This window comes from Phocoena sinus, chromosome 2 (genome assembly GCF_008692025.1).
Source record: "Phocoena sinus isolate mPhoSin1 chromosome 2, mPhoSin1.pri, whole genome shotgun sequence".
In the NCBI taxonomy this organism is placed as follows: Eukaryota; Metazoa; Chordata; class Mammalia; order Artiodactyla; family Phocoenidae; genus Phocoena; species Phocoena sinus.
Window position 1 is genome coordinate 113,602,017 of NC_045764.1, and position 27,368 is coordinate 113,629,384.

A 27,368-nucleotide genomic window follows, 5' to 3' on the forward strand; every position below is an offset into this window, starting at 1 on the left:
TTACCTGTAACTCCAGAACATTTTAATTCTAAAGAGCTTTAATATATAAAAAGCCCATTTCCAAATATCTATCAAAAAGAGAATGAATAACAAGTCCCATCAGAGCTGGGGAAACATTTTTTTTTAAAAGGAAGGGGAGGGATGAAGGTAGATAACCATTTTTTTTCAAAAAGATAAAGACAAAACACTGCTTCCTCAAATAACCACTCAGAATGTCACTTGAGATGAGTAGGCAGGAGGAATATAACTGTCCATATTTGCCTTGTATACAGTACTGGGCAACTAAATGCCAACTTAGCTATTTAGGAATGGCTTGCTAAAACGTTGAAAAAATGAAAGACTTCATCCTTGTCATAGACTGCCACTTCGGTGGAACATTCAGTGCACATGACTGGGTGATAGATTTCTTCCACATCTGTCTGTGCCTGCTCCGCAGCATCTTCTTGGTTAGACCTCATCTTCTTATGGCCTCGCCTTTTCTTCCTGTTCTCTGGGGTTTTGTATCTTAGAATCTCTTCTTTGTTGATAGAACAATTCATTACAAACATTGCTCTATACTGAGTTTTGTATGATTCATGCCTAAGAGGAAAATGAAATGGAGAATTTGGATTTACATTCTATTTTAATAGTTACACATTTAGATAAAATGTGAGAATACCAAAAACTTACTGAAATACCAACCAAAGTAAAAACATGAGAACAAAACGGGAAATTAAAGAGTTTTTAAGAGTTATTTTAAGAACAGGAAGAGAATTGTTAACAGATACTGATGAATATATCCTCTTTTCTACTGCTCTGTAAGTAATTTTTATCTCAGAAAAATATGTTTTGATTTGCTCTTCCACCTTAGACAAGGAAAAGCTATTGGAAACCTGAGAGGTAATGTTTAAAAAATCTTTGTGTCTTTTTCCTGTTGTGACCTGAGACTCTGCCCTCCTCTCATTACTAGGTAGTGCCATTCTGGTCACTATTTTAGTAAAAGCTACAGTTTTAGAAGCTTAAAGAGCATCTGATTTATAACGTCCACTCTTAGCTTTACTCCAACAGTCTAAAGAATAGATAATGTTTTCTTTGTTCTCCTCATACACTTAATATTTTCCTACTTCTTTCTTGACTTAGTAAGTTATTTTCCTTTTTTTCCCCCTTAAACATCATGCAACAGAAATATCTATCTGGTTAGAAACAGTGAAGTCAAGTTATGCCTTCTCATCTCCTCTTCCACCACCACCACTACCAGGCTGGTGTTTCTCAAAACGAAACCATAAAAATTTCATTTATACTCCACCGTACTGTAATCCTATCTTAATATGGAACACAATTTTTACCAAGCCCAATTTCTACTGTTAGATCATGAAGCAACTTTGTTTGGGTACAGGAACCCTGTAACATGGTAACATGGTTTAATTTAAAAGAGAAGCAACTTAAGTACAAAGATATTTTACTTTTTCTTTATTTCATATTCTAGGTGTCAATTTATATACAAAAAGCTTAACAGGGCTTCCCTGGTGGCGCAGTGGTTGAGAGTCCGCCTGCCGATGCAGGGGACACAGGTTTGTGCCCTGGTCCGGGAAGATCCCACATGCCGCAGAGCAGCTGGGCCCGTGAGCCATGGCCGCTGAGCCTGCGCGTCCAGAGCCTGTGCTCCGCAACGGGAGAGGCCACAGCAGTGAGAGGCCCGCTTACCACCAAAAAAAAAAAAAAAAAGCTTAACAGCTCATATGGAGAGTACAAAAATTAATTGTTGCAGATGATCAGAAACCTCAAGCTAGCTAATAAGAGTAAATTACATCTGGCTTCCCATTAGTAACTAGAACAAATCCACCACCTAACATCATCATTTAATTTCAGTTAACCTGATTCAGAACATGGACTAAGCCAGACATTTATAAGGCTACCAGAAAAAGAGAAAAGAAAATAAAGAAAAGGAGAGGAAAAGGGCAAAAGTATATTTGGATTAATAGAATATAAGAGAAAAAAACACATGATCATCTCAATTGATGCATAAAGAAAATCTGAAAAATTCAACACTCTTTCGTGATAAAAACACCCAATAAACTAAGAATAGAAGGAAACCTCCTCCATATAATAAAGACCACATATGAAAAATTCATAGCTAACATCATACTTAATGATGAAAGACTGAAAACTTTTCCTATAAGACAAGGAACAAGACAAAAACGCCTGCTTTCACCACTTCTATTCAACAAAGTACTGGAAGTTCTAATCAGAGCAATTACGTAAGAAAAAGAAATAAGGGCTTCCCTGGTGGCACAGTGGTTGAGAATCTGCCTGCCAATGCAGGAGACACGGGTTCGAGCCCTGGTCTGGGAAAATCCCACATGCCATGGAGCAACTAAGCCCGCGCACCACAGCTACTGAGCCTGCGCGTCTGGAGCCTGTGCTCCACAACAAGAGAAGGCTGAGACAGTGAGAGGCCCATGCACCATGATGAAGAGTGGCCCCCGCTCACCACAACTAGAGAAAGCCCTCACACAGAAACGAAGACCCAACACAGCCAAAAATAAATAAATAAATTCATTTAAAAAAAAAGAAAAAGGAAAAGAAATAAAAGCCATCCAAATTGGAAAGGAAGAAATAAAATTTACTTTGTTCACAGATGACATGATATTATATGTAGAAAACTCTGAAGATTACACAAATAAACTATTAGAGCTAATAAACTAATGCAGCAAAGTTGCAGAGTAAAAAATGAACACATGGAAATCTGTTGTGTTTCTATACACTAGCAATGAACAATCCAAACAGGAAAGTAGAATAGAGATTACCAGAGGCTGGGGTGAGTAGGGGTGGAGAATAGGGAATTATTGTCTAATGGGTACAGAGTTTCTGTCTGGCGTGACGAAAAAGTTCTGGAAATAGATAGTCATGATGGCTGTACAATTGTGACTGTAGTTCATGTCACTGAATTGTACACTTAAAATGGTTAAAATAGGGAACAAGATAAGAGTGCCCATTCTCAGCACTCCCAGTCAATGTATTTCTGGAAATCTTAGCCAAAGCAATCAGGTAAAAAAAAAAAAAGAAGGAAGGAAGGAAGGGGGGTGGAGGGAGGGAGGGAGGGAGAAAGGAAGAAAGAAAGAAAGAAAGAAAAGGTGTCCAAATAGAAAAGGAAGAAGTAAAATTGTCTGTTTGCAGATGACATAATCTTATATATATAAAACTCTAAAGACTCCACAAAAAAATGTTAAATAAACAAATTCAGCAAAGATTCAGGATACAAAAGCAATAAACAAAAATCTATTGCATTTTCACTAAGAAACTGAGAAATTAAGAAAACAATCTCATTCAATCTCATCAAAAATAATAAAATACTTAGGAATAAATTTAACCAAGGAGGTGAAAGATCTATACACTGAAAACTATGAAACACTGATGAAAGAAATTGAAGAAAACACAAATAAGTGTAAAGATATCCTGTTTTCATAGATTGGAATAATTAATATTGCTACAATGTCCATGGTACCCAAAGCCATTTATAGATTCAATGTCATCCCTATCAAAATTCCAATGGCATTTTTCATAGAAATAGAAAAAAAATCCTAAAATTTGTTATGGAACCACAAAAGACTCCAAATAGCCAAAGCAATCTTGAGAAAGAAGAAGAAAGCTGGAGGCATCACACGTCCTGATTTCTAACTATACTACAAAGCTATAGTAATCAAAACAGTATGGGATTGGCATAAAAACAAAGTCATTGATCAGCAGAACAGAATCAAGAGCCCAGAAATAAACCCATGCATACACCATAAACTAATATTTGACAAGGGAGTCAAGAATATTCAATGGGGAAAAGACAGTCTCTTCAATAAATGGTATTGGGAAAACTGGATATTCATACGCAAAAAACTGAAACTGGACCCTTAACTTACACCACTGACAAAAATTAACTTGGAACAGATTAAAGACTAAAATGTAAGATCTGAAATTATAAAACTCATAGAAGAAAACATAGGGAAAAAGCTCCTTGACATTGGTCTTGGCAATGATGTTTTGGAGCTGACACCTAAAGCACAAGAAACAAAAGCAAAAATAAACACGTGGGACTACAGCAAACTAAAAAGCTTCTCATAGCAAAGAAACAATCAACAAAATAAAAAGGCAACCTATGGAATGGTAAAAAAATATTTGCAAATCATATATCTGATAAGGGGTTAATATCCAAAATATATAAGGAACTCATACAACTCAGTAGGAAAAAACAAACAAAATCCGATTAAAAAATGGGCAAAGGACTTGAATGGACATTCCTCCAAAAAAGATATACAAATGGTCAACAGGCACACGAAAAGGTACTCAATATCACAAATCATCAGGGAACCACATATCCGAACTACAATAAGGTTATCACCTCATACCTGTTAGAAAAGGTATTATCAAAGAGACAAGAAATAACAAAAGTGAACCCTTGTGCCCTACTGGAGAGAATGTAAATTGGTACAGCCACTATGGAAAACAGTATGGAGGAGCCTCAAAAAGTTAAAAATAGAACAATCATATGATCCAGCAATCCCACTTCTGGGTATGTATACAAAGGAAATGAAATCACTATCTCAAAAGAGATATCTGGGCCCCCACCTCAGCCAGGTGATCAAGGTCAACATTGATAGTCATAAATCAGGCTTCCCTGGTGGCGCAGTGGTTGAGAGTCCGCCTGCCGATGCAGGGGACACGGGTTCGTGCCCCGGTCTGGGAGGATCCCACATGCCGTAGAGCGGCTGCGCCCGTGAGCCATGGCCACTGAGCCTGTGCATCCGGAGCCTGTGCTCCGCAACGGGAGAGGCCACAGCAGTGAGAGGCCCACATACCGCAAAATAAAAAGTCATAAATCATGTTGATAGTTTGTGCCCATGACATAATGTGATGAAAATAGCACTTTATTTCTGTGGTCTTCCTCCCAGAAACCTACTATTGCAGCCTTACTTACAATAGCCAAGACATGGAAACAACCTACATGTCCATCAACAGATGAATGAATAAAGAAAATATGGTATGTATATACAATGGAATATTATACAGCCATAAAAAAGAAAAAATCCTGCCACTTGTAAGAACATGGATGAACCTTGAAGGCATTATGCTAAGTAAAAAAAGTCAGACAGAGAAAGACAAATAGTGTATGATCTCACTTATATGTGGAATCTAAAAAAAAAACTGAACTCATAGAAACAAAGTAACTGGTGGTTGGTGGGGAAGGGCAGATGGATGAAGGCGGTCAAAAGGTACTTATAATGAATAAGTTCAGCAGATGAAAGGTACAGCATGATGACTACAGTTAACAATACTGTACTCAATACTGCATACTCAATGTACTGCATACTTGAAAACTGCTGAGAGTAAATCTCAAAAGTTTTCACCACACACACACACAAAAAAAGGTAACTATGTGAGGTGACAGCTGTGTTAACTAACCTTATTGTGGTAAACATCCTGCAATATATTTGAATATCTAATCATTACACTGTATACCTAAAGCTTATACTATGTTGTATGTCAATTACATCTCAATAAAGCTGGGAAAACAGCTTTATTTAAAATTAAAAATAGGAACTTCCCTGGTGGCGACATGGCTAAGACTCCATGCTCCCAATTCAGGGGGCCCAAGTTCGATCCCTGCTCAGGGAACTAGGTCCCACATGCATGCCGCAACTAAGAGTTCACATGCCGCAACTAAGGAGCCTGAGAGTCGCAACTAAGGAGCCTGCCGCAACTAAGACCTCGCACAATCAAATAAATAAATAAAAATTAATTTTAATTTTTTTTCAAAATTAAAAACTAAATTTTTTAAATTAAATTTTTAAAAAATTTTAAATGGTCTAGTTGACAATAAATTGAATATTCAAATGAAGTACTCTTTTACAGCAAAATTTTTAAGACAGTTAAAATAGTAAATTTTATGTTACATGTATTTTATCACAACAGAAAAAAGAAATAAGAGTGTATTTGAGAGATTTTGTCATTCCACAACAAATATGCAGTTTTACTGAACCCTTGTCAGCACTGGCAAGTACTTTATTAGAAAACCTATTTATAACAGACTACATGTAACAAAAATTATTTGTATAAAGATTAGTCATGCAGCACCAGGGATATATGAGGAAAGAACTTTATCAGAATTCCTAAGTACCTCAAAAGTCTATTTCTGATTTAAACAAGGACTACCAAGTGTTTTTTTTTCGTGTGTGTGTGTGTGTGTGTGTGTGTGTGTGTGTGTGTGTGTTGTTATCCTTTATCCATTACCTTTGGCAATCAAGACACAGTGTGGTCATGCAGGCAGGGCAATTCAAGACAGCATCACTATTTGGAAAAGGCTGTTGTTGTTGACGTGGCCGCTGTATTCCAAAACCATGGTAGCTAGAACAGAAAAAGAAGGTGAAGAGGGGAAACACATTAAAACCAGATCTTGCTTTCAAATGCCACTCTCCCAATAAAAGAAACCAGTACCCCTTAGAGAAATGGTTGATTCCAGGAATGGGGCATACAAGATGGACCTGGAACATCCTGTAGGGCCAGAAAGTAAGAAAGTGCTCAGAAAGAAAAAACAAAAAACCCACAATGAGACAGGAATGTTAAAGGGGCACAGGAGCCAACTGAAAGAGTTCCCAATGACTGAAGCCAAAACAATTAGAGCATCAAAATAAAGTAGTATTGAATTATAACCAAAATATAAATAAATACCCATGAGTCCATGCTGACATAAATGACTTAATAAATAAATAAATGGGGGAGAATAGACACATCTCCCATACATAACAATTACAAATAATTTATGAAGATACTCTCCCCTCAAGGAGGAGGAGCATAACTCCAGACTCCTTAAGTCTAGGCTAAACATGTGACATTCTTCCAAAGAGTATGGTACAGAAAGGGGTGGAAAGAGTAACTTTACAGTAGAGAAACCTGACGAATACTACTTCACTATCGTGAACAAGATCGACATTAACAGTCATAAATCACACTGATAGTATGTGCCCTTGATACAAAGTGATGAAAACGGCACTTTACCTCTGTGGTCTTCCTCCCCAAAACCTCTAATTCAGTCTAATCATGAGAAAAACATTAGATAAATTCCAGTGCTCGCTTCAGCAGCACACATACTAAAATTAGAACGATACAGAGGAGATTAGCATGGCCCCCGTGCAAGGATGACACGCAAATTCACGAAGCATTCCATATTTTTTTATCTATGATTGTTGAATCATTCCATGAAAAGGCACTCTACCACAAGATCAGCTGCATTGTGCGTTTAACGGATGTGGGAGTGGGGGAGTTGCTTGTTCATCCCTTCAGTTTGCACTTGGAACCCCTTTGATACCTCAGAGTTGGGATGGAGCTGGCCAGCCTGTGAAGACCTCCTTTGGGGGGCGCGGGGAGAATTTTTTTCCCCACTTTTATGAAGTGCTTTTGTTTTTTTTTTTTTGATGAAGATATGTTGTTTTGTATACTATGCTTTCAAAGTGCTAACTGTCATTATCTAGCGTTATCTTGTTGTTTGTACAGAGCTACACTGGCCTAGCACAGGCAGATGTAGATTTTGTTATACTTGTCATAGCTGTTTTAATAAACTTGAGTTCTGCTGCTGAAAAAGAAAAATTCCAATAGAGGAGCCTCCCACGATATACCTGACCAGTGCTCCTCAAAACTGTTAAGGTCATCAAAACCAAGGAAAGTCTGAGAAACTGTCACAGCCAAGCAAAGCCTAAGGAGACATAACAACTAAATGTAACATGGTATCCCGGATGGGCTCTTGAAACAGAAATGGGTATTAGGTAAAAACTAAGGAAATATGGGGGAATTCCCTGGAGGTCCAGTGGTTAGGACTCCACACTTGCATTGCTGAGGGTGTGGGTTCAATCCCTGGTCAGGGAACTAAGATCCCGCAAGCCACGTGGTGGAGAAATAAATAAATAAATAAAGGGTGTCATTTGAAGCCCACTGGGCTTCACTGGCATGGTGCAGGATCAATAATGTGACAGAGATGACTGAGCTTTAAATACAACTGCTACCCAAAGGTAAAACAGGATATTTTTAAAAAAGAGAAAAAAAACCTAAGGAAATCTGAATCAAGTATGAACTTTAGTTAACAATAATGCATCGATTATTAACTGTGACGAATATACCATATTAGCGCATGGCGTTAACAACAGGGGAGATTTGTGCGTTGCTGTTGTTGCGGGGGGTGTGGGCAGTACCATGGCAATTCTCTGCATCATCGGCTCAATTTTTCTGCGCGCCTAAAACTATTCTGGCACAGCAGCGGAACTGCCGCCAGATCCACTGCCAGTCCACGCCGCCTGTCGCGCCGCCTGCCCGCCCGGCGTCCACTGCCACTGCCACCGCCATGGGAGTGCAGGCGGAGACCATCTCCCCCGGAGAGGGGCGCACCTTCCCAAAGCGCGGCCAGACCTGCGTGGTGCGCTACACGGGGATGCCTGAAGATGGAAAGAAGCTGGACTCCTCCTGGGACAGAAACAAGCCCTTTAAGTTTGTGCTGGGCAAGCAGAAAGTGATCCGAGGCTGGGAAGAAGGGGCTGCCCAGATGAGCTTGGGTCAGAGAGCCAAGCTATCTCCCCAGACGATGCCTACGGTGCCACTGGGCACCTAGGCATCATCCCACCTAATGCCACTCTCATCTTTGACGTGGAGCTTCTAAAACTGGAATGTCAGGAATGGCCTCCTCCCTGAGCTCCCCATTCTTGGATGTGTCATGGAAGGATCTGGTGCCTCCAGATGAGCACAGCGAGTCCATACGGAGCTTTCCCTGATGTTCCACTACACTCTGTATAAATATCTTCCCAGACTGAATGTGTTGTCACCGGCTTTGCTCTTCCCCTTTCTCCTTGTATGTGTGTTGACCTGAACTATATGCCATAAACCTCAAGTTACCCATTTTAGTTTGTTTTCATTTGGGGGTGAACGCTGGGTTTCAGTCCTTTGGATCCAGGTTTCCAGTTACGTATTATTCAAGTATTAACAGCACAAGTAATGGGTTAACTTTAGAATAGGAATTGTTGTGTGGGGGGGGTAATAATCTATATATATATTTTTTTGGATGAAAGTTTTATCTATTATATATTAAACATTCTTGCTGTTGCAACTGCAAAGCCATAGCAGATTTGAGGTGCTTTTGAGGGCCAAATTATTCTCCAAGTTAAGTGACGTCCTCGGGCTGAATTAAAAGCCCTACCCAAAACTAAAGTGGGAAGGGGAGAGCCTTTGCCTCCACTGTCCCACCTCCACCCTCCCCTTAACCCTCTGCCTTTTGAAAGCAGATCGTTTTCACTGAGATGTTGGACACTACAGGTGTCTATCCCTGGGCCAGCCAGGGACCTCTGAAGCCTAATTCATGGCCTGGATTTTTTTTTTCTTTTTCCATCCTCTGGTTTTTCTAATGGATATTTAGGACTTTTGTAATCTCATAGCTATCCAAGCTCCACTTCCTAAATTTTAAGAATTTCAATCGAAAGTTAAATTGAAGGTGCCGTTTGTAGACACAACACCCATGAAAGCCCAGCCATCATAACAAATCCGAGTGCTGTCTTAAGAAAATGAAGCTGGTCATCACAGCTTCATCATCTCCTGTTTTTTGATGCTCAGCTCCCCGTGCTGATCTCAGTTTGCTGGCTTCTCCTTCACCCCCTCTCACCCCTTTGCTGTCCTGTGTAGTGATCTGGTGAGAGAAATTGCTGCCTACTCCCGCAGCCCTACCGCTACCCCCAGCACTACATATGAGTTTCATTAATGCAATGAAAGTGCCTTATGCTGGCTTTTCTCAAAAAAAAAAAAAAAAACACTATTCTAAAAAATAGTTTACTAATTAAAAACCAAAAAAACCCAATAAAGATACGTTTAAAAAGCAAGGGTTGGGGCTTCCCTGGTGGCACAGCGGTTGGGAATCCACCTGCCAATGCAGGGGACGTGGGTTCGAGCCCTGGTGAGGGAGGATCCCACATGCCGTGGAGCAACTAAGCCCGTGAGCCACAACTACTGAGCCCGTGTGCCACAACTACTGAAGCCCGCGCGCCTAGAGCCCGTGCTCCACAACAAGAGAAGCCACTGCCATGAGAAGCCCGCAGACTGCAACGAAGACCCAATGCAGCCAATAAATAAATAAATAAGTATATTTAAAAAAAAAAAAAAAGCAAGGGTTGGGCTTCCCTGGTGGCTCAGTGGTTGAGAATCCACCTGCCAATGCAGGGGACACAGGTTCGAGCCCTGGTCCAGGAGGATCCCACATGCCACAGAACAACTAAGCCCGTGTGCCACAACTACTCAGCCTGCACTCTACAGCCCGTGAGCCATAACTACTGAGCCCACGTGCCACAAATACTGAAGGCTGCCTGCCTGGAGCCCGTGGTCTGCAACAAGAGAAGCCACCGCAGTAAGAAGCCCGCGCACCGCAATGAAGAGTAACACCCACTCGTCGCAACTAGAGAAAGCCCGTGCGCAGCAACGAAGACCCAACGCAGCCAAAATAAATAAATATTTTTAAAAATTTAAAAAAATAAAAAGCAAGGGTTGTGGACTCCCCTGGTGGTGCAGTGGTTAAGAATCCGCCTGCCAAAGCTGGGGACACGTGTTCGAGCACTGGCTGGGCAAGATCCCACATGCCGCGGAGCAACTAAGCCCGTGACCCACTACTGAGCATGTGCTCTACAGCCCGCGAGCCAGAATTACTGAGCCCGCGTGCCACAACTACTGAAGCCGGTCCTAGAGCCCGTGCTCCGCAACAAGAGAAGCCACCACAATGAGAAGGCCCTGCGCACCAGAAAGACCCAATGCAGCCAAAAAAACAAGAAAAACCCACAACATTGTAAATCAACTATATTTCAATAAAAGTTATTAAAAAAAAAAAAAAAGCAAGGGTTGTAAGCTCTAAGTGCCTAAGGATTTTGGTCTGTTTTGTTCCCTGTTGTATTTCAAGAATCTAGAACAGTGTCTGGCATATAGTAAATGCTCAACAGATATTTGCTGATTTAAAGAATAAAGCATGAATCTGCTTATGAAGACACTAAAGTATAAAAATATATATTCTTAAAAGGGGCTTATGGAAAACACCTAAAAATTGAACAGCAAAATGTAAATCATTTGGCATTACTTCCTAAACTCTTTAAATATTTGTGAGGAAAAATACTGAGACCATGTGGTATATATTTCATAATTGTTGTTAAATACCTCCAATGCTTAGCAAATTTCAAAACCCAAACCCCAAGAAAATAACTTAATCATTCATTCAATAGGTGCTAAGTGCCCATACAGCAGTGTGCAAGATGCTTGGCATACAGCATTGAACAAGACAGGTATGATCACTGTCCTTGTGGTGCTTAAAATGTAGTGAATTCATTATTTGAAGCCGGTTTCTGTGGTCTTAAAAGGCAACTACTGCTTGACACAGGAATGTGAATAAGTCAATAAGATGTTATTTCTTCTCAAGATTATGTAAGAATGAAAATACATTCCATCTTACTTCCATGACAAATTCTGTTACCAGAATAAGGAGCTAGACCGTAAGCTCCTTAATTATTTCAATAGCACTCATAGCACTTAAAACGTTCATTTCACACTGTGAGTGTGAAAAATATTCATCACATAAATGCAAGGGGCAGTTGGAGGAAGTGGTGCACTGGTGAAACTAGGAGAGGAAAAAGGGACAAAGTGGGAGGGTGGAAGCTAAAGGGTGGTGCACAAAGACCCACATAACATCACAAGCCCTCTGGGCTTGACATGTACAGATTCCTGGGCCCCACCCTAGCGGAATCAAAACCTCCTAGAGTAGGACTCAAGGGTTTGCATTTCATTCTAACCAGGTGATCCTGAAGCACAGCTAGGTTAGGGGAAAATAGTTGTAAGTTGCCCAGCTTTCACTTTTATGATAAATCAGCCTTTATCAAATCAAATTTGAAAATGAGTATGGAGTTTCCTCTTAGGATGATGAAAATGGTTTGAAATAAATATAGGTAGTGGTTGCACAACATTGTGAATATACTAAATACCACTAAATTGTTTTCTTTAAAATGGTTAACATTATGTCATGTGAATTTTACCTCAACTTTAAAAAATCAAATTTGTATACCGTATACTAACGCATATATATGGAATCTAAAAAAAAAATAAAATGGGGACTTCCCTGATGGCACAGTGGTTAAGAATCCACCTGCCAATGCACGGGACATGGGTTCGAGCCCTGGTCCGGGAAGATCCCACATGCCACAGAGCAGCTACGCGCATGCGCCACAACTACTCAGCCTGCGCTCTAGAGCCCGCAAGTCACAACTACTGAGCCCACGAGCCACAACTACTGAAGCCCATGCACCTAGAGCCCATGCTCTGCAACAAGAGAAGCCACTGCAATGAGAAGCCTGCGCACCACACGAAGAGTAGCCCCTGCTCGCCGCAACTAGAGGAAGCCTGCGTGCAGCAACGAAGAACCAACACAGCCATAAATTAATTAATTAATTATTTTTTAAAAAGGTACTGATGAACCTAGTGGCAGGGCAGGAATAAAGACGCAGACATAGAGAATGAACTTGAGGACATGGCGGGAGGAAGCTGGGGCAAAGTGAGAGTATCATTGACATGTATACACTACCAAATGTAAAATAGCTAGTGGGAAGCTGCTGCATAGCACAGGGAGATCAGCTCGGTGCTTTGTGTCCACCTAGAGGGGTGGGATAGGGAGGGTGGAGGGAGACGCAAGAGGATATGGGGATATGGGGATATGTGTATACATATAGCTGATTCACTTTGTTATACAGCAGAACCTAACACACCATTGTAAAGCAATTATACTCTAATAAAGATCTATAAAAAAATTTTTTAAAAAATCAAATTTGTAAATAATTAAAAACAACAATTCAAGCATTCAAGTAGAAAACATAACATCCACTGTTTATCCACATAAACTCTTTTTTGGCAGTACCACGGCATGCAAGATCTTAGTTCCCCAACCAGGAATTGAACCCGTGCCCCCTGCAATGGAAGCACGGAGTCCTAACCACTGGACCGCCAGGGAATTCCCCACATAAACTCTTAATCTCCAAGTAATTTTAAATTGTTGATTTGAAAAAAGTCAGTTTTGTTTCTTAAAGGGAGAGACTGACTAGCTATAACAGTCTGAATGTGACAACAATTTTTTAAAAACCAATGGCCTAAATATGTGTGTGTATAACTGAGTCACTATGCTGTACAGCAGAAATTAGCACAACACTGTAAATCACCTATACTTCAATTATAAATAATAAATATTTTTTTAAATAAATAAAAAACCAATGGTCTGACTGAAATTTGCTTTTCATTTTTAAAATAAACTATTCAGCAGTTTTTTCACAAACTTAACGCATGTCTGTATAAATATATACACATACACTCAAAATGTGAATATAGCGAAAATCATCTTTTAATCATTTTTCCTAAAGATTCTAATTTTAAATTTAAGTTCTTACCCTCTTCTCTGTGCATCAACCCAGGCCTGATCTCTGTCATCTTTTTCAGGATCATATAGTAATTCATCATTTGTTGGAATTCTGTGTTGTTTCTTCTTCTTTTTCTTGGTCACCTGTGCTAGTTTTGAAAATGTTAACGATATGGCTAAGTATCATGTCTAAAATCCACACCTCTTTTATACAAAATGAAGAAACCTGTTTCCTAAGGTACATATTTTTTCTAGTTATATTTTTCTAAAAAAATATTTTAAACTATTCCTCCAAATAAAGTTCAGAAATGAGTTCAAATAATGAGACGTCAGAGTCCCAAAAAGGCCACTCAAAGTAAGTTAAGAATAGAAAGTTTTTTTTTTCGGCCATGCTGCACGGCTTGTGGGATCTTAGTTCCGTGACCAGGGATCAAACCTGGGCCCTGGCAGTGGAAGTGCAGAGTCCCAACCACTGGACCACCAGGGGAGTCCCTAGAAACTATTTTCTTAAATTCTCCATAAGTTCTCATACATAAAATGCTACTGAAATCAGAACAAAAATGAATGGAAAAAAAAAACTATGGTCATCCACATACACTAGACCTACTTGGGCAGGTCAATGTTAATGTAACAACATACAAAAATATAAAATTGTTTACCATATAAATTTGTTATTTGTGTATTCCATCATAATTACTGATATAATTTAGTTTTAGCTCTTGTTATTGTGTTCAACTTTGCTCAAATTTATACAAAATCAATTCCAAAGAACAGAGAGATTGATTGATTTAAAAAAAGCAACAAGTTAGGGAAAATTCTGCAAGAGAGTAAAATCTAGAAACTATCTGCAGTTGTGAAAGCAAATGTTGCTGTGCTAAAGAACCTGAAGGAAGAGGGGGCCAAGAGCCCTGAGGAAAGAGGTACTGAGTCAGGACACACTCTTCCTCTCCCCAGACATGCCGCTGCAGCACCACCCTCAGTCCCTGTCCTCAGGTGTGTTCCCATCTGTTCTTATGCGCAATCCTGCTTTTGTTTTCACATCAACTGCCTGCAATTTCTTAAAAGATGAAACTCAAAGGGAAAACCTAATATCAAATAATTGCTAGGTAAACCTTCCTTCATAAAATATAACTGCTAAACCTGGTAAACATGTTACTTACCTGATTTGTCTTCATCCTCAGAATCAGAATCAAAATATATATCATCATAGTACTTTGTCGGAGCTGTTCCAACTTTCCCATTTCCTGAGGAAGACCCTAGTCAAACCATAAGGGAAGTTTAAAAACTGAATCATACTGGATTGGCAAGGAAAAAAACTCCATATATTCTTCCATGACTTCAAAGTGATATCAACTCATTCCCAGTTTCATTTGGGTGGAAGAATACTTTCACATGAATGACTTACTGGATTTCTATGCCCTATGCAATTACAGAGAACTTCCCCTCCTTGAATAACTGTTCCAAATCATGAGAAAGTTATTCTCTCCCCCTTCCCACAAAGAGACTGAAAGCATATATAAATAATGATAAAAGCACATCTAATTAAATAAAATAGCCATATTTTCACATTGCCGCCATATATCTCTCTACCTTTCAGCCGTGCAGTATACTGTGGAGAACAGAATAAACATCTTGTTTTAAGGAACTTTAGAAGAAAGAGGATAAGAGCTCTACAAAGAGTCAGGCAGAATGAGTCAAGGACACATTCTTCCTCTCCTCAGCTGTGCCTAGTGCCATGACATCACCTATACTTATGCCATCATATGCCTGCATCCCTAATTCTTCCTCTTAATTAACATCTGCTTTTGCCTTTATCATTATTACATATGCTTTCAATTCTAAACAGTTATATATAGCATAACAACATGGAAACCAATTCTGAGGAGTCCTACCTTCACAAACAAGTTTTCGAGTCAGATATATTTTACATAGAAACCAAGTATCAAAATGAAGTATGTTTCATTACTTACTAAAATGAGACAGGAATTTGTGGTGACACATCATTCAACCTGCTATATCAGTGCTATATAACCTTAAATATACTTCTATAAGCTAGTGTGTCTTTTTTTCTTTTATCCTGAGGTAAAAATTACAAAAGGAAATCATACAAGTAAACAATGCTAAACAGTCTCTTTCCAGCAACACAGGAAACTTCTCACTAGCAATGAAAGAAAACTACGCTCAGGTTGCCAAGCACATTTATTCATTCATTCAATGAGTATTTACTGAGCACCTAGTGAAAGTGCTGGGGCCATAACAGAGCACAAATAAGGGTCCCTGCCATTATGGAACTTAGAAAAATATCTATATGAAAATCTAACTAAAAATTTACCTGTTTCTAGAGAGGATAACTTGTCCTCCATTGTTTTTATGGTGGAATTTAATTCAGCTTCCATTTCTTTTTCAAATTCATCTTCACTAGAGGATTCACTTTCTCCAGTAAGACATTCTCTGATAAGTTTTCGTTTTTGCTCGGGAGTTCCATGTAAAAGCACATCCACCTCATCTTCAGAACTAGAACACATTTAAATCATAAAGAATATAAATATTAAAGAATTAAAATAACTTCAAATGCCTATCATCTCACTGCCCAACAAATTTAAATTTTATAAGGTTACATTTGATTCAGCTATCATTACATACAGCTCTTCTCACTTGATAGTTCAACCATTTCTGCATATTTCCAAATATACTTTTTAACGTCTGCATAACATTTCCCCTTGCAGATGCTGTACAGTTATTTCTCTTCGCTATTAAACACTACAATGAATATCTCCGTATATATAATTTTGTTTCTGTTGATTTCCTTAGGTTAAATGTCTAAAATTAGATGCAAACGTCTTCCTGACTTCTAGAATTATCACACTACTTTCCAAGAGTACTGCACCAATTCATAATTCCATCAGCAATGAAAAATTTACCTCACAGAACTGGGAGTTTGTTTTAAACTCTGGATACGTAAATAAAACTTAATATATGTAACAAATAGATAGCTAATACATCCACACAAAATGTAACAGACAGTAAGTAAATATTACAGTTTAAAAGGCATAGTGCTACGGAGAACTAAAAAGAGAGAGAGGGCTAAATTATATTCCAAATTCTCCTGAGCAATTTCTGCCAATTTCCTTGGCCTTTTGTGCCTGGGTTTCCCCATCAATAGCAGTATGACAGAATTAAACGAGATATCAGAAGGAATGAAATGTTATCAAGATGAAATGCCTAAGACTTTTCTACTATAATCAATAGTACACACATAATGTTCAATTATTCATGATCTGATGAGCGGTTACAGACTATTCCTGGGTTTTGCTTCTCTATTTTTCTCTTCTACAACAATGCTTGTGAGCCTCAAGCAGAAGGTAAATAAGAAAAATACAATTCACACCAATCAATTTTGCTAATGATAGAGGACTTATCCAGATTCTACTTCCAAGAAAATTCCCCATCTGACATTCCTCATCCTGAACAGCATGCTCCCTTTCTCCATTACCACTATATTTACTCAGGTCCTCTTTTTTTTTTTTTTACTTCTTTATTAGAGTATAATTGCTTTACAATGGTGTGTTAGTTTCTGCTTTATAACAAAGTGAATCAGTTATACATATACATATGTTCCCATATCTCTTCCCTCTTGCGTCTCCCTCCCTCACTCAGGTCCTCTTAACTCTGCCTGTACCACCATGGCCTAAGGATCTCCAGGTCTCTTTCCACCCTTAACCCTGCTGCCAGAATGTTATTCCTAAAGAACTCTCATCACATCACTACCCAAATCCAAAAGAAAATCATCCGTGACCAAAACTCTAAGTACAGCATTCAAAAGAACCTTTCACAATCTGGTTTCAACCTATCTTTCCAGCCTTACCTCTCACTACTACCCTTGAACTACCCCAGTACTCTTCAACTGGGGGGCAATTTTGCCCCCCAGGGAACATTTGGCATAGCTAGACATATTTTTGATTATCACAACTGGGAGGTGGGAGGAGGGGTACTGGCATCTAGTGGCATATTTACTCCCTGCTGTAAAGAGGTGGATTCTCCAAGCTCAAGTGGTCCTCAGCCATGGTACCAACCCAATGAATGTGTAGCACCCACCTGGGCCTCTCCATGTAACCCCTACAGGAGTTGGGAAGTAAGAGCAACCAACACAAACATGATGCTCATGCTGTATGCTCTGCTGTCTGCTCTGCTGTCAGGTGTCTCCAACTCAGAAGACTCATGTGTTCTGCCAGCTTCCATGAAACAGTACTACGCTATAAAAGATTCACTTCTAGGTATGGTAAAATCAAATCCTGAGAGACACCTCTTAAACACCTCTCTAACACAATCTCCCTTTTTAAAATGAGCATTCGATTCAGAGCCTTGAGCGGGCAATACTGCCTAATAACACTGTTTTGTTTTCAAAGTATTTATTTTTACCGTTACCTTACCAGTAGCAACTGTCACAGGAATATAAAGCCTCTTCAAAGACATTTAACTACATGGGAATTCCCTAGTGGTCCAGTAGTTAGGACTCCGTGCTTCCACTGCTGGGGGCCCAGGTTCAATCCCTGGACGGGGAACTAAAATCCTGCAAACCGTGAGGCCAAAAAAAAGACATTTAACTACAAAAATGTAAATTAACTTAAAGAAAAAGATTAACTAAATAATAAGAGGGGTGAATACGGGGATGGTAATGGCAGAATAGCTCAAGTTCAGGAAACACTGAATCCAATCAAACTGAATTACTAATTGAGGCCTAGGTCCAGTTTCACAAACTGGACCCATTAATTGAAATTCTTCATAAGGGAATCTTGGAATCCATCCTCATTCCCCACAACAGAAATCTTCAGAGCAGTGTGATCTCCCATGCCTATAATCCCTCCTCAGGATAATATAAGGAAACATTGTGACTGAAAGAAGGACAGTTCCACTGAAAGCTTAGTTGTACAGAATGTTTTAAAGTTTATGAACAGGATCTGCTGACAGCTTAAAAAATGGCTAAATTTTCCTGGAAATCTCTTGTCAACATAACTGCAATTTTCCTCCAGATAGGATTAATCCCTCCCTTCTGGAAATTCCCATAGAACTTCATCTGTGACTATCCCAGGTCATCTTCTTCTACAGTGGTCTTCTGAGATACACGTTTACTTCCGAGACATATATCTTCTGAGATATATTTATCTTATGTCCCCTACTTTACCGTTAAACCTGTCAAAGACAAAAATCTTATGACTGACCTTTGTAGCCCACAGCAAGCATACAATAGGTGCTCAAAAAAAAAAAAGTTAAATACCCCCTTATTTCTGTTTATTGCAGTTTAGTCTCATGATGGTCACTTCACAGTAACTCCCATGTGCCTCACAACATACTCGTGATATACTTATTACACCTCCATTTTATAGATGAGAAACCGACGATAAAGGACTTGCCTTCGGTCACAGTGCTAGTAGCTGCAGAAGCAGGATTCGATTTCACGGCTTTTGAATCTTACGCCTAATTCCAGAATGTGCCCCTTACCCGCGCCAGTGTCGGTCCCGCCTCCCCCGTGGCTACGCGACCTCACCAGACCCCCCTCGGCCTCCCACAGGCGACAGCGAGGCGCGACAGGGGCCCGAACCGTTGGACAGAGGATCCGCACGGGTCCGGCAAGCGCAGCGAGAGGGGGAGGCCTCGGCCTGGCCTCGGCCCGAAGCCTCGGGGACCGGGGCGGGGTAGGGGCCTACCTGCTCAAAGCCGGTTCCTCGTCACTAGGCTCTTCAACTGCGTAGGGGTCATAGTCATCTTGGAGGCGGTTCATGGCGGCCTGCCCCCTCCGATACCGTCCACAGGCGTCAGCAGAGTACCTGCTTTCTCCGCAAGTCCCTTTCCTAAAGCGCTCCAGCACCACTTCCGCCCGCACGTCCTCGCCCTCACTGCGCGCCTGCGCAGATCTTCCAAGCGAGGAGCTGGAGGAGGAAGCGGGGGAGGGGCCGCGAGAAGGGGCGGGGAGGGGGAGGGGCGGAGGGGGAGGGGCGGAGGAGGGGGAGGTGGCGGGGAGATCAGTAAGTTTTATATATATATGTATGCGTATATATATATATATATATATGTATGGGTGTATATATATGTATGCATATATATATATATATATATATAGTTTTGGCCATGCCCTTTGGCTAGTGGAATCTTAGTTCCCTGACCAGGGATTGAACCCAGGCCCATAGCAGTGAAAGCGTGGAGTCCTAACCACTGGACCGCCAGGGAACTCCCTTCCCTGGTTTTCAACTATTGTTCCACCCAACTGTTTTCGAGGTATAATACTCTCCCATGAGTCACAGTGATGTGAAGGAGACACTTGTTGGGGAACCCATTTTTCCTTTTCTGAGAATGGTGGCCCTCCTCAAGGATGTGTCCTTATATCCATATTCATTCTGATCCACAAAAATTGAGTCATTACTTATTTACTCCCATAAACTTAAAATTAAGAATTAGAGATTCTGGGACTTCCCTCCCTAGTGGTGCAGAGGTTAAGAATCCGCCTGCCAATGCAGGGGACACGGGTTCGAGCCCTGGTCCGAGAGGATCCCACATGCCGCGGAGAACTAAGCCTGTGGCCCACAACTACTGACTGAGCCTACATGTCACAACTACTGAAGCCCGCGCGCCTAGAGCCCGTGCTCAGCAAAAAGATAAGCCACCGCAATGAGAAGCCCGCGCCCTGCAGTGAAGAGTAGCCCCCGCTTGCCGCAATTAGAGAAAACCCGCGCAGCAACAAAGACCCAATGCAGCCAAAAATATAAACAAATAAATAAATGAATTTATTAAAAAAAAAAAAGAATTAGAGATTCTAAGGAGTTGGCTGTAATCCTACAACTGGTAACAGAACAAGTAAACTCAGGGGCTGAGCCTGCCATTTTTGGTGGCTGCTTGGGGGTTACATATGCTAATGATGAGCAAGCAAAGAAAAGCACGAGTATGTAGCAAACTGAAACAGAGGCTTTCCCTGAGCCCCTTGTCAAAAACTGTAAGCCCTCAACCCCACCCTCTTCTCTCCATCCCATCTTCTCTAACCCTAAATCCACTTTTCCCCCTTCAACTTCATGTTACTTATTTGTTTGCTTACTTCTGTCTCCCTCTTCCATTTCTCTATCGCTGCACAAAAACATCACCCCAAAACTTAAGAGCTTTAAAACAAAAACACTCATCTATTTTTATCCAAATCTGCAGTTTTGAAAGGCATTACCCTGATCCCCAATGTCTAGGGTCTCGGTTTGGGACTAAAACCCGAGCATGTCTCTTTTCCATGCATCGTTCTCCACAAAGCCTTGGGCTTCTGTTGAAGGAGATGATTGGTGGGCTGTGACCACTGGTTGATCTTTGAGCTGGACTCAGGCAATCAATTTTCCTCACCTGCTCCCCTATCCTTGCAATGTACACTTTGCCTCCTGTTCCCCTCCTGTTCCTCCCCTGTTCAGACAGTGGGAGCTGTCCGAATGATGAAGCCTTGAGGGAGTAGGGTGTTGTTGAGACCATCTGGACAGTATACCTGACAACCCAGTTAAGGCTTCTGTATAAACTTTTAAGAATTGGCTGGGGGACTTCCCTGGTGGCACAGTGCATAAGACTCTGTGCTCCCAATGCAGGGGGCCCAGGTTCGATCTGTGGTCAGGGAACTAGATCCCACATGCATGCCGCAACTAAGGAGCCAGCGAGCCGCAACTAAGGAGCCCACCTACTGCAACTAAGACCCAGCGCAACCAAAATAAATTTTTTTAAAAAAGAGATCTTTAAAAAAAAAAAAAAGAATTGGCTGGCAGGGATAGAGATCTTCTACTCTTTCAGCACCCAAAACAATCCTAGTAAGTTCCCTTGCCTCTTAAACCTGCCTGCCTCTTTCTTTACTCTCTCCTTAGTGAGGGAGGGGAGACAGTTTGTAAACCAGCAGCTTCCTCACAACATGGCAGCCCCAGAGTTGTCAGCTTTCTCACTCACAGCTCAAGTCTCCCACACAGGGTTCTCAGAGGCCCAGAAGGAAGCTGCAAGCCTTCTGCTGACCTAACCTCGGAATCCCCCGAACATTACTTTGGCCTCATGCTGTTGGTCAGCCTAGTCACTAAGTCCAGATTCCAGGAGAGGGGTAGATATACCTCTCAATGGGCAGAATAGCTGGGATATAAAAGGTCTCAGTTTACAGTCTTAAAAATTGTGTTTGGAATTCCCTGGTTGTCTGGTTGTCAGGACTCCGTGCTTCCACTGCAGGGGGCCCAGGTTCAATATCTGGTCGGGGAGCTAAGATCCTGCAAGATGCCTGGCACGGCACAAAAAAATAAACAAAAGTGTGTTTGTCTCACCGTCTAAAAACAAAATGAGAGTTCAATGAATTAAATGGACTATTTCAGAACTCGTGAATTGACTATTAAACATAATCGACTGTTTTTAACAAATTTTAAGTGTTTTAAATGTTTCAAGTGTTTTAAAATACTTTGTGGGGGAGTTCCCTGGTGGCCTAGTGGAGTCAGGCTTTCACTGCCTGACCCAGGGTTCAGTCCCTGGTCGGGGAACTGAGATACCATAAGCCACGCGGCACGGCCAAAATAAAACAAAAAACTTTTGTGTTTGCCGGTATTATATACTTAACTCCAGCACTGCACAATTTACAAAGTGGAAGAAGTTTGTAGCAATACTTTGCCCTGTTTAATTCAGTGTTAAAATCTTGACTTTTTTTCCTTTAGTTTTCACCAGGTTTAGTTGTTGTGTGTTTTGAAGCAGTTCATGTGTTGAAGCAGGTGATGAGACGCTACCTCAAGAGGACGCCACGAACAAAACGATCGCTTTTAAGTTGATTGGGGAAATCTTACTACGTAAATGCTTAATGGGGGTGGGGAGGAGGGAAAGGTCCTCATAATAACCATGCCTAGTGGGGATGAGTTCGGTCGGCTGCGAAACCAAAACCAGAAGGTGAGACCAGACCCGAGCCCCGACTCACACCCTCAAATGCCTGGCACCAGGCGCCCCGAACTCCAGCCATCCCCATCGCCCCTCCGGGTCCCGATTCTTCGCCGCGCACCCACGCCACCTGGACCACCAACGGCGACGTGTCTCCGCTGGGAATTACAAGGTCCCACATCCACCACAGAGGACGTGGTGTACATCTAGAGAAACCTGGAGGTCAAGGAAACCTGTCCTAGGCTCTTCGAGGCCACACAAGCCAAAGAGAAAGTAACAAACTAGAAACCCGCCTGAGGGCTAACTACCCCCAAACATAGTGATTTCTCAATGGATATGACAAGGGTCACTCGACCTGTCTGCCTGTTTCTCTACCATAAAAGACAATTATTGACCTACCTCACAGGGGTGTTGTGAGGATTAATAAATGTTGGTACAGTGCTTTGGAAATGTGAAGATGCTGCGTAAATGCTAAAAAAATAGCAAGTTCAGAGCAAAAAGCTACACAAGTTTTCACACATATCCGTCAGCTAATGTGTTTCTACCGAGGTGGCCTTTTTCTGGGAAAGAAGTACAGTGGAAAGTACATCCCTTGGCCCTTTGGTTTACTGACGGGGTGGGCGTAGACAGGAAGCAGCACTTGTGGGCTGCACATGAGTGTGGGGAGGTGAGGGGTGCTTACTAAACACATGTATTAATGAGTTGATGACTGTCCGAGGGTCTTCTCACTAACAAAACGTACAGAGAAGGGAAAGAATGTATGTTACTCCGTCGAGGTCATACGGGAGAGGTTTACTTTGTAGGTCCAGAACAATTGAAAGGTTTATTCCATAGCTCACTGCTAGTCCCTGATAAAAGCAGCCAGCGCTGGTGGGTTGTGGCATTCATAAAACGTCTTAACCATCTCCTGCCTGAGGGCCGCAAAAGGTGCGACGGGAAGACGCCTAGTGGCAGAGACAAGGCAGCAAGGGGCAGTCTGGGGTTTCCCTCGGATGATGCTTTATGCTCTGCAACCCCGGCTGTGGGAATAGCCTGGGGAGTCAACGTTGGTTGCAACGTTGGTTGCGGTGGGAAGCAAGGGACTGAGGGATTCGGAGTTTATGCGGTGAGAGTGGAGGGTGGCAGGAGAGGAAATTTGTGAGTAAAAAGAAAGTGTGTCAAGCCTAGCTGTATGTCAGTGAGGCACCAACCGGGTGAAAAAAGTGTATACAATATTATTAATGTTCCGTAGTAAAACTATGTTAAGTTGAGGTCAAAATGATGTTTCTCTTCCGCTGGGGAGGCGGGGGTGGGGTTCAAAAGGAAAACTGCTGAGAAGCGCATAGCTATTCAATACTGTCAAAATGAGAAGTGAGGGGGCTTCCCCGGTGGCGCGGTGGTTGAGAGTCCGCCTGCCGATGCAGGGGACGCGGGTTCGTGCCCCGCTCCGGGAAGATCCCACATGCCGCGGACCGGCTGAGCCCGTGAGCCATGGCTGCTGAGCCTGCGCGTCCGGAGCCTGTGCTCCGCAACGGGAGAGGCCACAGCAGTGAGAGGCCCGCGTACCGCAAAAAAAAAAAAAAAAGAGAAGTGAGGGTCTTCCCTGCTGGCGCAGTGGTTAGGAATTCGCCAACCAATGCGGGGGACACGGGTTCGAGGCCTGGACCGGGAAGCTCGCACCTGCTGCGGAGCAACTAAGCCCGAGCACCACAACTACGGAGCCCGCGCGCCTAGAGCCGGTGCTGCCCAACAAGAGAAGCCACCGCAGAGCGAAGCCCCCCCTCGCCGCAACTAGAGAAAGCCCGGGTGCAGCAGCGAAGACCCGACGCAGCCAAAAATAAATGAATTTATGAAATATAAAATAGTAAGTGAAATTCCGTGTTTCGCTGCTGCTGGATAGAAGAGTATCAGTTTCAGTTTCAGCTCACCAACCCTCGGCTAGTACATATCCGGTGACATTATAGAACGAGCGGAGCCTGGGTTCGAGCCCTGGTCGGGGAAGACCCCACGTGCCACGGAGCAACTAAGCCCGTGCGCCGTAACGACTGAGCCTGCGCTCTGGAGCCCATGGGCCTAGAGCCCATGCTCCGCAACACGAGAAACCACTGCAATGAGGAGCCCCCGCTCCTCACAACTAGAGAAGGCTTGCGCGCAACAACGAAGACCCAACGCAGCGAAAAAATAACAAATATCTATAAACTAAGTTTTATAGATTAGATACGTACAGGAAACTGGTGGTTGCCAAGGGTGGAGACGGTGGGAGGTTGCTAAAATTTGGGGTAGGGCATGTGAAAAGGTACAAATCTCACACATAAGTCATGAGGACATACTACACAGGATGATAACTAAGATTAAAAAATAAATTAAAAAAATAAACCTACAGAACGCAGAGGGGAGCACAAACGCAACCCCCCCCCTGCCACAAAGCATGCAGTTCCGTTTCTCACACTTGGGGAAATCACAATGGTCAACATCCGCAGAACGATGAATAAGCTTCGCTCTGGGTGTGACCACTCGTACCCTCGAGTCAAAGCGAAAACTTGCTGAGAAAGTCTGGGTTCTGTTTTTACGCCTGAGATCAGTAACCTTTACACGTATGTGTGTATGCGTATATATATTTGTATGTATGGGTCTTATGACCATGCCCGTCGGCTAGGCGCCACCCTAGTTTCCCGACCGGAAGCTGACAACAGGCCTACGGTAGCGGTAACCACTGCGTCGTCCGGAAACATCGTGTTTGTTTCATTTTATCCCTTAACACTAGGCGCTCCTCAACCTTGTCTCAGTTTCCAATGTACAGCTTCAGATGGTCCTCCATTGGACGTTACTCCCAGATACCGCATTAAATGTTCTACACACTAAATCCTCCTGACTCAGCTACCTTACGTAAATATGTAGTGTTTCGTATCCGGGAGTAGTTCCGTACTCCCCGCAAACTTTTCCAAACTCCGTTCCCGATAACGGCGAGTGTTCCTGTCCTAGAGAAAGTAGAATTATTACTGTACTTTCCCGATTTTAGAAGGGGGGCATAACGACGTTTCCTCTTGCTCACGTGACTTCCTTAGTGTAAGCAGCTGTTTTCGCTCGCATTACCGCAAACAGTAGTACGTACTGCCCTACCATTTTGACTTCCTTCGCGACTCACTTCTTCACTACCGTACACGGCGGCTCCAACTGCTTCTGAGAAACCCCAATAAACATGAAAGGCATGAACGACAAAAAAAAAAAAAAGAAAACGGAGGTTGTCGTAAGCCAAAGAAACAGACTGTCTCGCTCCACTTGACTATACGGCTCTGCACACTGCAGCTTCCCTGCAACCTTACAGCGAACAACTGCTGCGTAGCAAGACAACTCGCAGAGCTCACAGCCGCGCACAAACACTGCGCTAAACCCACAAATACGACAGACCGCGAGCGCACGAAAAAACGGACTTTCTCGTTTCCCCCGAGTAGACAAAATTCTACTGTTGAACCAACACAAACACCAGGGGAAAGCGCGAACGCAGTCCCCCACTACCACAAATTATGCAGTCGAGTTTCCCACATTTGGGGAAATCGCAGGGGTCAGCACATCCGGAGTGCAATGGATAAGCCTCGCCCTGGGAAAACCACCTTCGTGATCATGGTATCTCCCCTGCCAGGTAAGTATGAGTTGCGGCTCGCGCCTCGTCCCACACCCTCGCGATCGCCCACCTCTTCACGCACGCTCACTTCCCTCACGCCCTCTCCGCGCCCTCCGCCCTTGCATGCCCCTCGCTCCGGGCTCGCCCACCTCGGGAACAACCTCGCGAGTCCTCGGCTGTCCACACGCAGGACGCGGTAGCCCAGCCGGAGCGGGACCAGCAGCCTCTGCGCGCCCCCTATCTGCATACGCCACGCCCCTCTCCGGAAGTCCCGCGCCTCTCAGCTTTCCCCAAGCCGGCTGAGGACAGCGGGGAGAACGCCGGAGGGATCTGCTCAGAGCCTTCGACTTAAAATGAACATTAGGTTCTTGTTTAAAGTTACATTGAGGGGTTTCACTTTTCGCACCGTCTATGTCTAACCTTTTCCCCATTGGGAAATCGCTATGTTTGGGGGCACTTAGCCCTCAGGCGGCTTTCTAGTCTGTTACTTTCTCTTTGGCTTGTGTGGCCTCGAGGAGCTTAGGGCAGGTTTCCTTGACCTCCAGGTTTCTCTAGATAGGACCCAGGCGGAGTGGGACCAGCAGCCTCTGTGCGCCTCCTCATCTACACCCGCCACGCCCCTGCCGGGACCTTTTCGGCGTCCCGTTCTTTCCCGCGGGAGATACGGAACTACTAATTCCCGACCGAGATGCGCCGGTGTCTCCGGAGGGAGGGCGTGGGCGAGCGGCGACGAATCGGGACCTGGAGGGGGGACCCGGGAAGACAGGAGCTCGCGGCGCCCGGCGCCCTGCAGTTCAGGAGCAGGTCGGAGCTCGGGTGTGGTCTCACCTTCCTTTCAGTGAAAATGACACGGAACACAATGTCAATCAAATGTTAAATGGTAAGATCAGAGTTTCGTCATCAGTTTAACATGAAATTGTTTGAGTCCTCATCCATGATCTTTCGTTCAGATTATGCAGTAATCGAATCCTGCAACAGCAAAGAAAAACGAACAGAGACTATCAGGGCAAAGCGTTCCCGCAAGGGGTAGATGTGTGGGCCGGGAACGGGTGTTGAATGGTTTCCGAAAATCGAATGCACGGAATTGTCACGTTTTCGTCCTGAGGGACTAGGCTGCCTCTTTCAGCCGCCCGGCTTTGTCTTTTCCTCTTCCATACGTGAAGATTCTTTCTCGAGATCAAGTGGATCCTCCCCAGACGTGAACAAAACGATTCAAGTATTGTGTGTCGACTTCCAGTGGACCTTGTGCTGCATTATACTACTGTGGTCGGTGCTACGGAGCAAAGCGAGGCTAGACACAGGACTGGAGACTATAGGGTCAGGGAAGGCTTCCTGAGGTCCTAACTGCGAAAAGATCAGAGCAAACGTATTGTAGCACCCTTTTTTCTTTTTCTTTTTTTCTTTTTTGGCTGCGCCGTGGGGCATGAGGGA

The 27,368-nt window shown here is 42.9% G+C and overlaps 2 protein-coding genes and 2 non-coding genes across 5 annotated transcripts; 2 read left to right on the top strand and 2 right to left on the bottom strand.

The window, feature by feature from the left end:
* EAPP (E2F associated phosphoprotein) lies at window positions 1-27,356 on the bottom strand. Of its 2 annotated transcripts, XM_032623824.1 has the most exons (7): window positions 26,087-26,161; window positions 19,135-19,356; window positions 15,762-15,943; window positions 14,590-14,685; window positions 13,461-13,578; window positions 6,259-6,372; window positions 1-579 (listed from the first exon to the last, which is right to left on the bottom strand). In XM_032623824.1, the coding sequence occupies exons 2-7, from the start codon at window positions 19,206-19,208 to the stop codon at window positions 303-305; spliced, it is 861 nt and encodes a 286-aa protein (XP_032479715.1). In that variant the 5' UTR covers window positions 19,209-19,356; window positions 26,087-26,161; the 3' UTR covers window positions 1-302. The 2 variants fall into 2 exon arrangements, with proteins under 2 accessions (XP_032479715.1, XP_032479716.1); XM_032623825.1 differs by lacking the exon at window positions 19,135-19,356 and having other exon boundaries at window positions 26,087-27,356.
* LOC116749449 (peptidyl-prolyl cis-trans isomerase FKBP1A-like) lies at window positions 6,379-9,886 on the top strand. Its single transcript, XM_032623826.1, is given in 2 exon segments — window positions 6,379-8,579; window positions 8,582-9,886. Coding segments are annotated over 2 exon segments (552 nt in total). The 5' UTR covers window positions 6,379-8,149; the 3' UTR covers window positions 8,704-9,886.
* On the top strand, window positions 7,092-7,198 carry LOC116750042. Its single transcript, XR_004348787.1, has one exon. It is a non-coding gene; the product is annotated as a U6 spliceosomal RNA (small nuclear RNA).
* On the bottom strand, window positions 25,800-25,963 carry LOC116750291. The gene has a single exon (XR_004348987.1). It is a non-coding gene; the product is annotated as a U1 spliceosomal RNA (small nuclear RNA).
* Window positions 27,357-27,368: the final 12 nt, after the last annotated feature.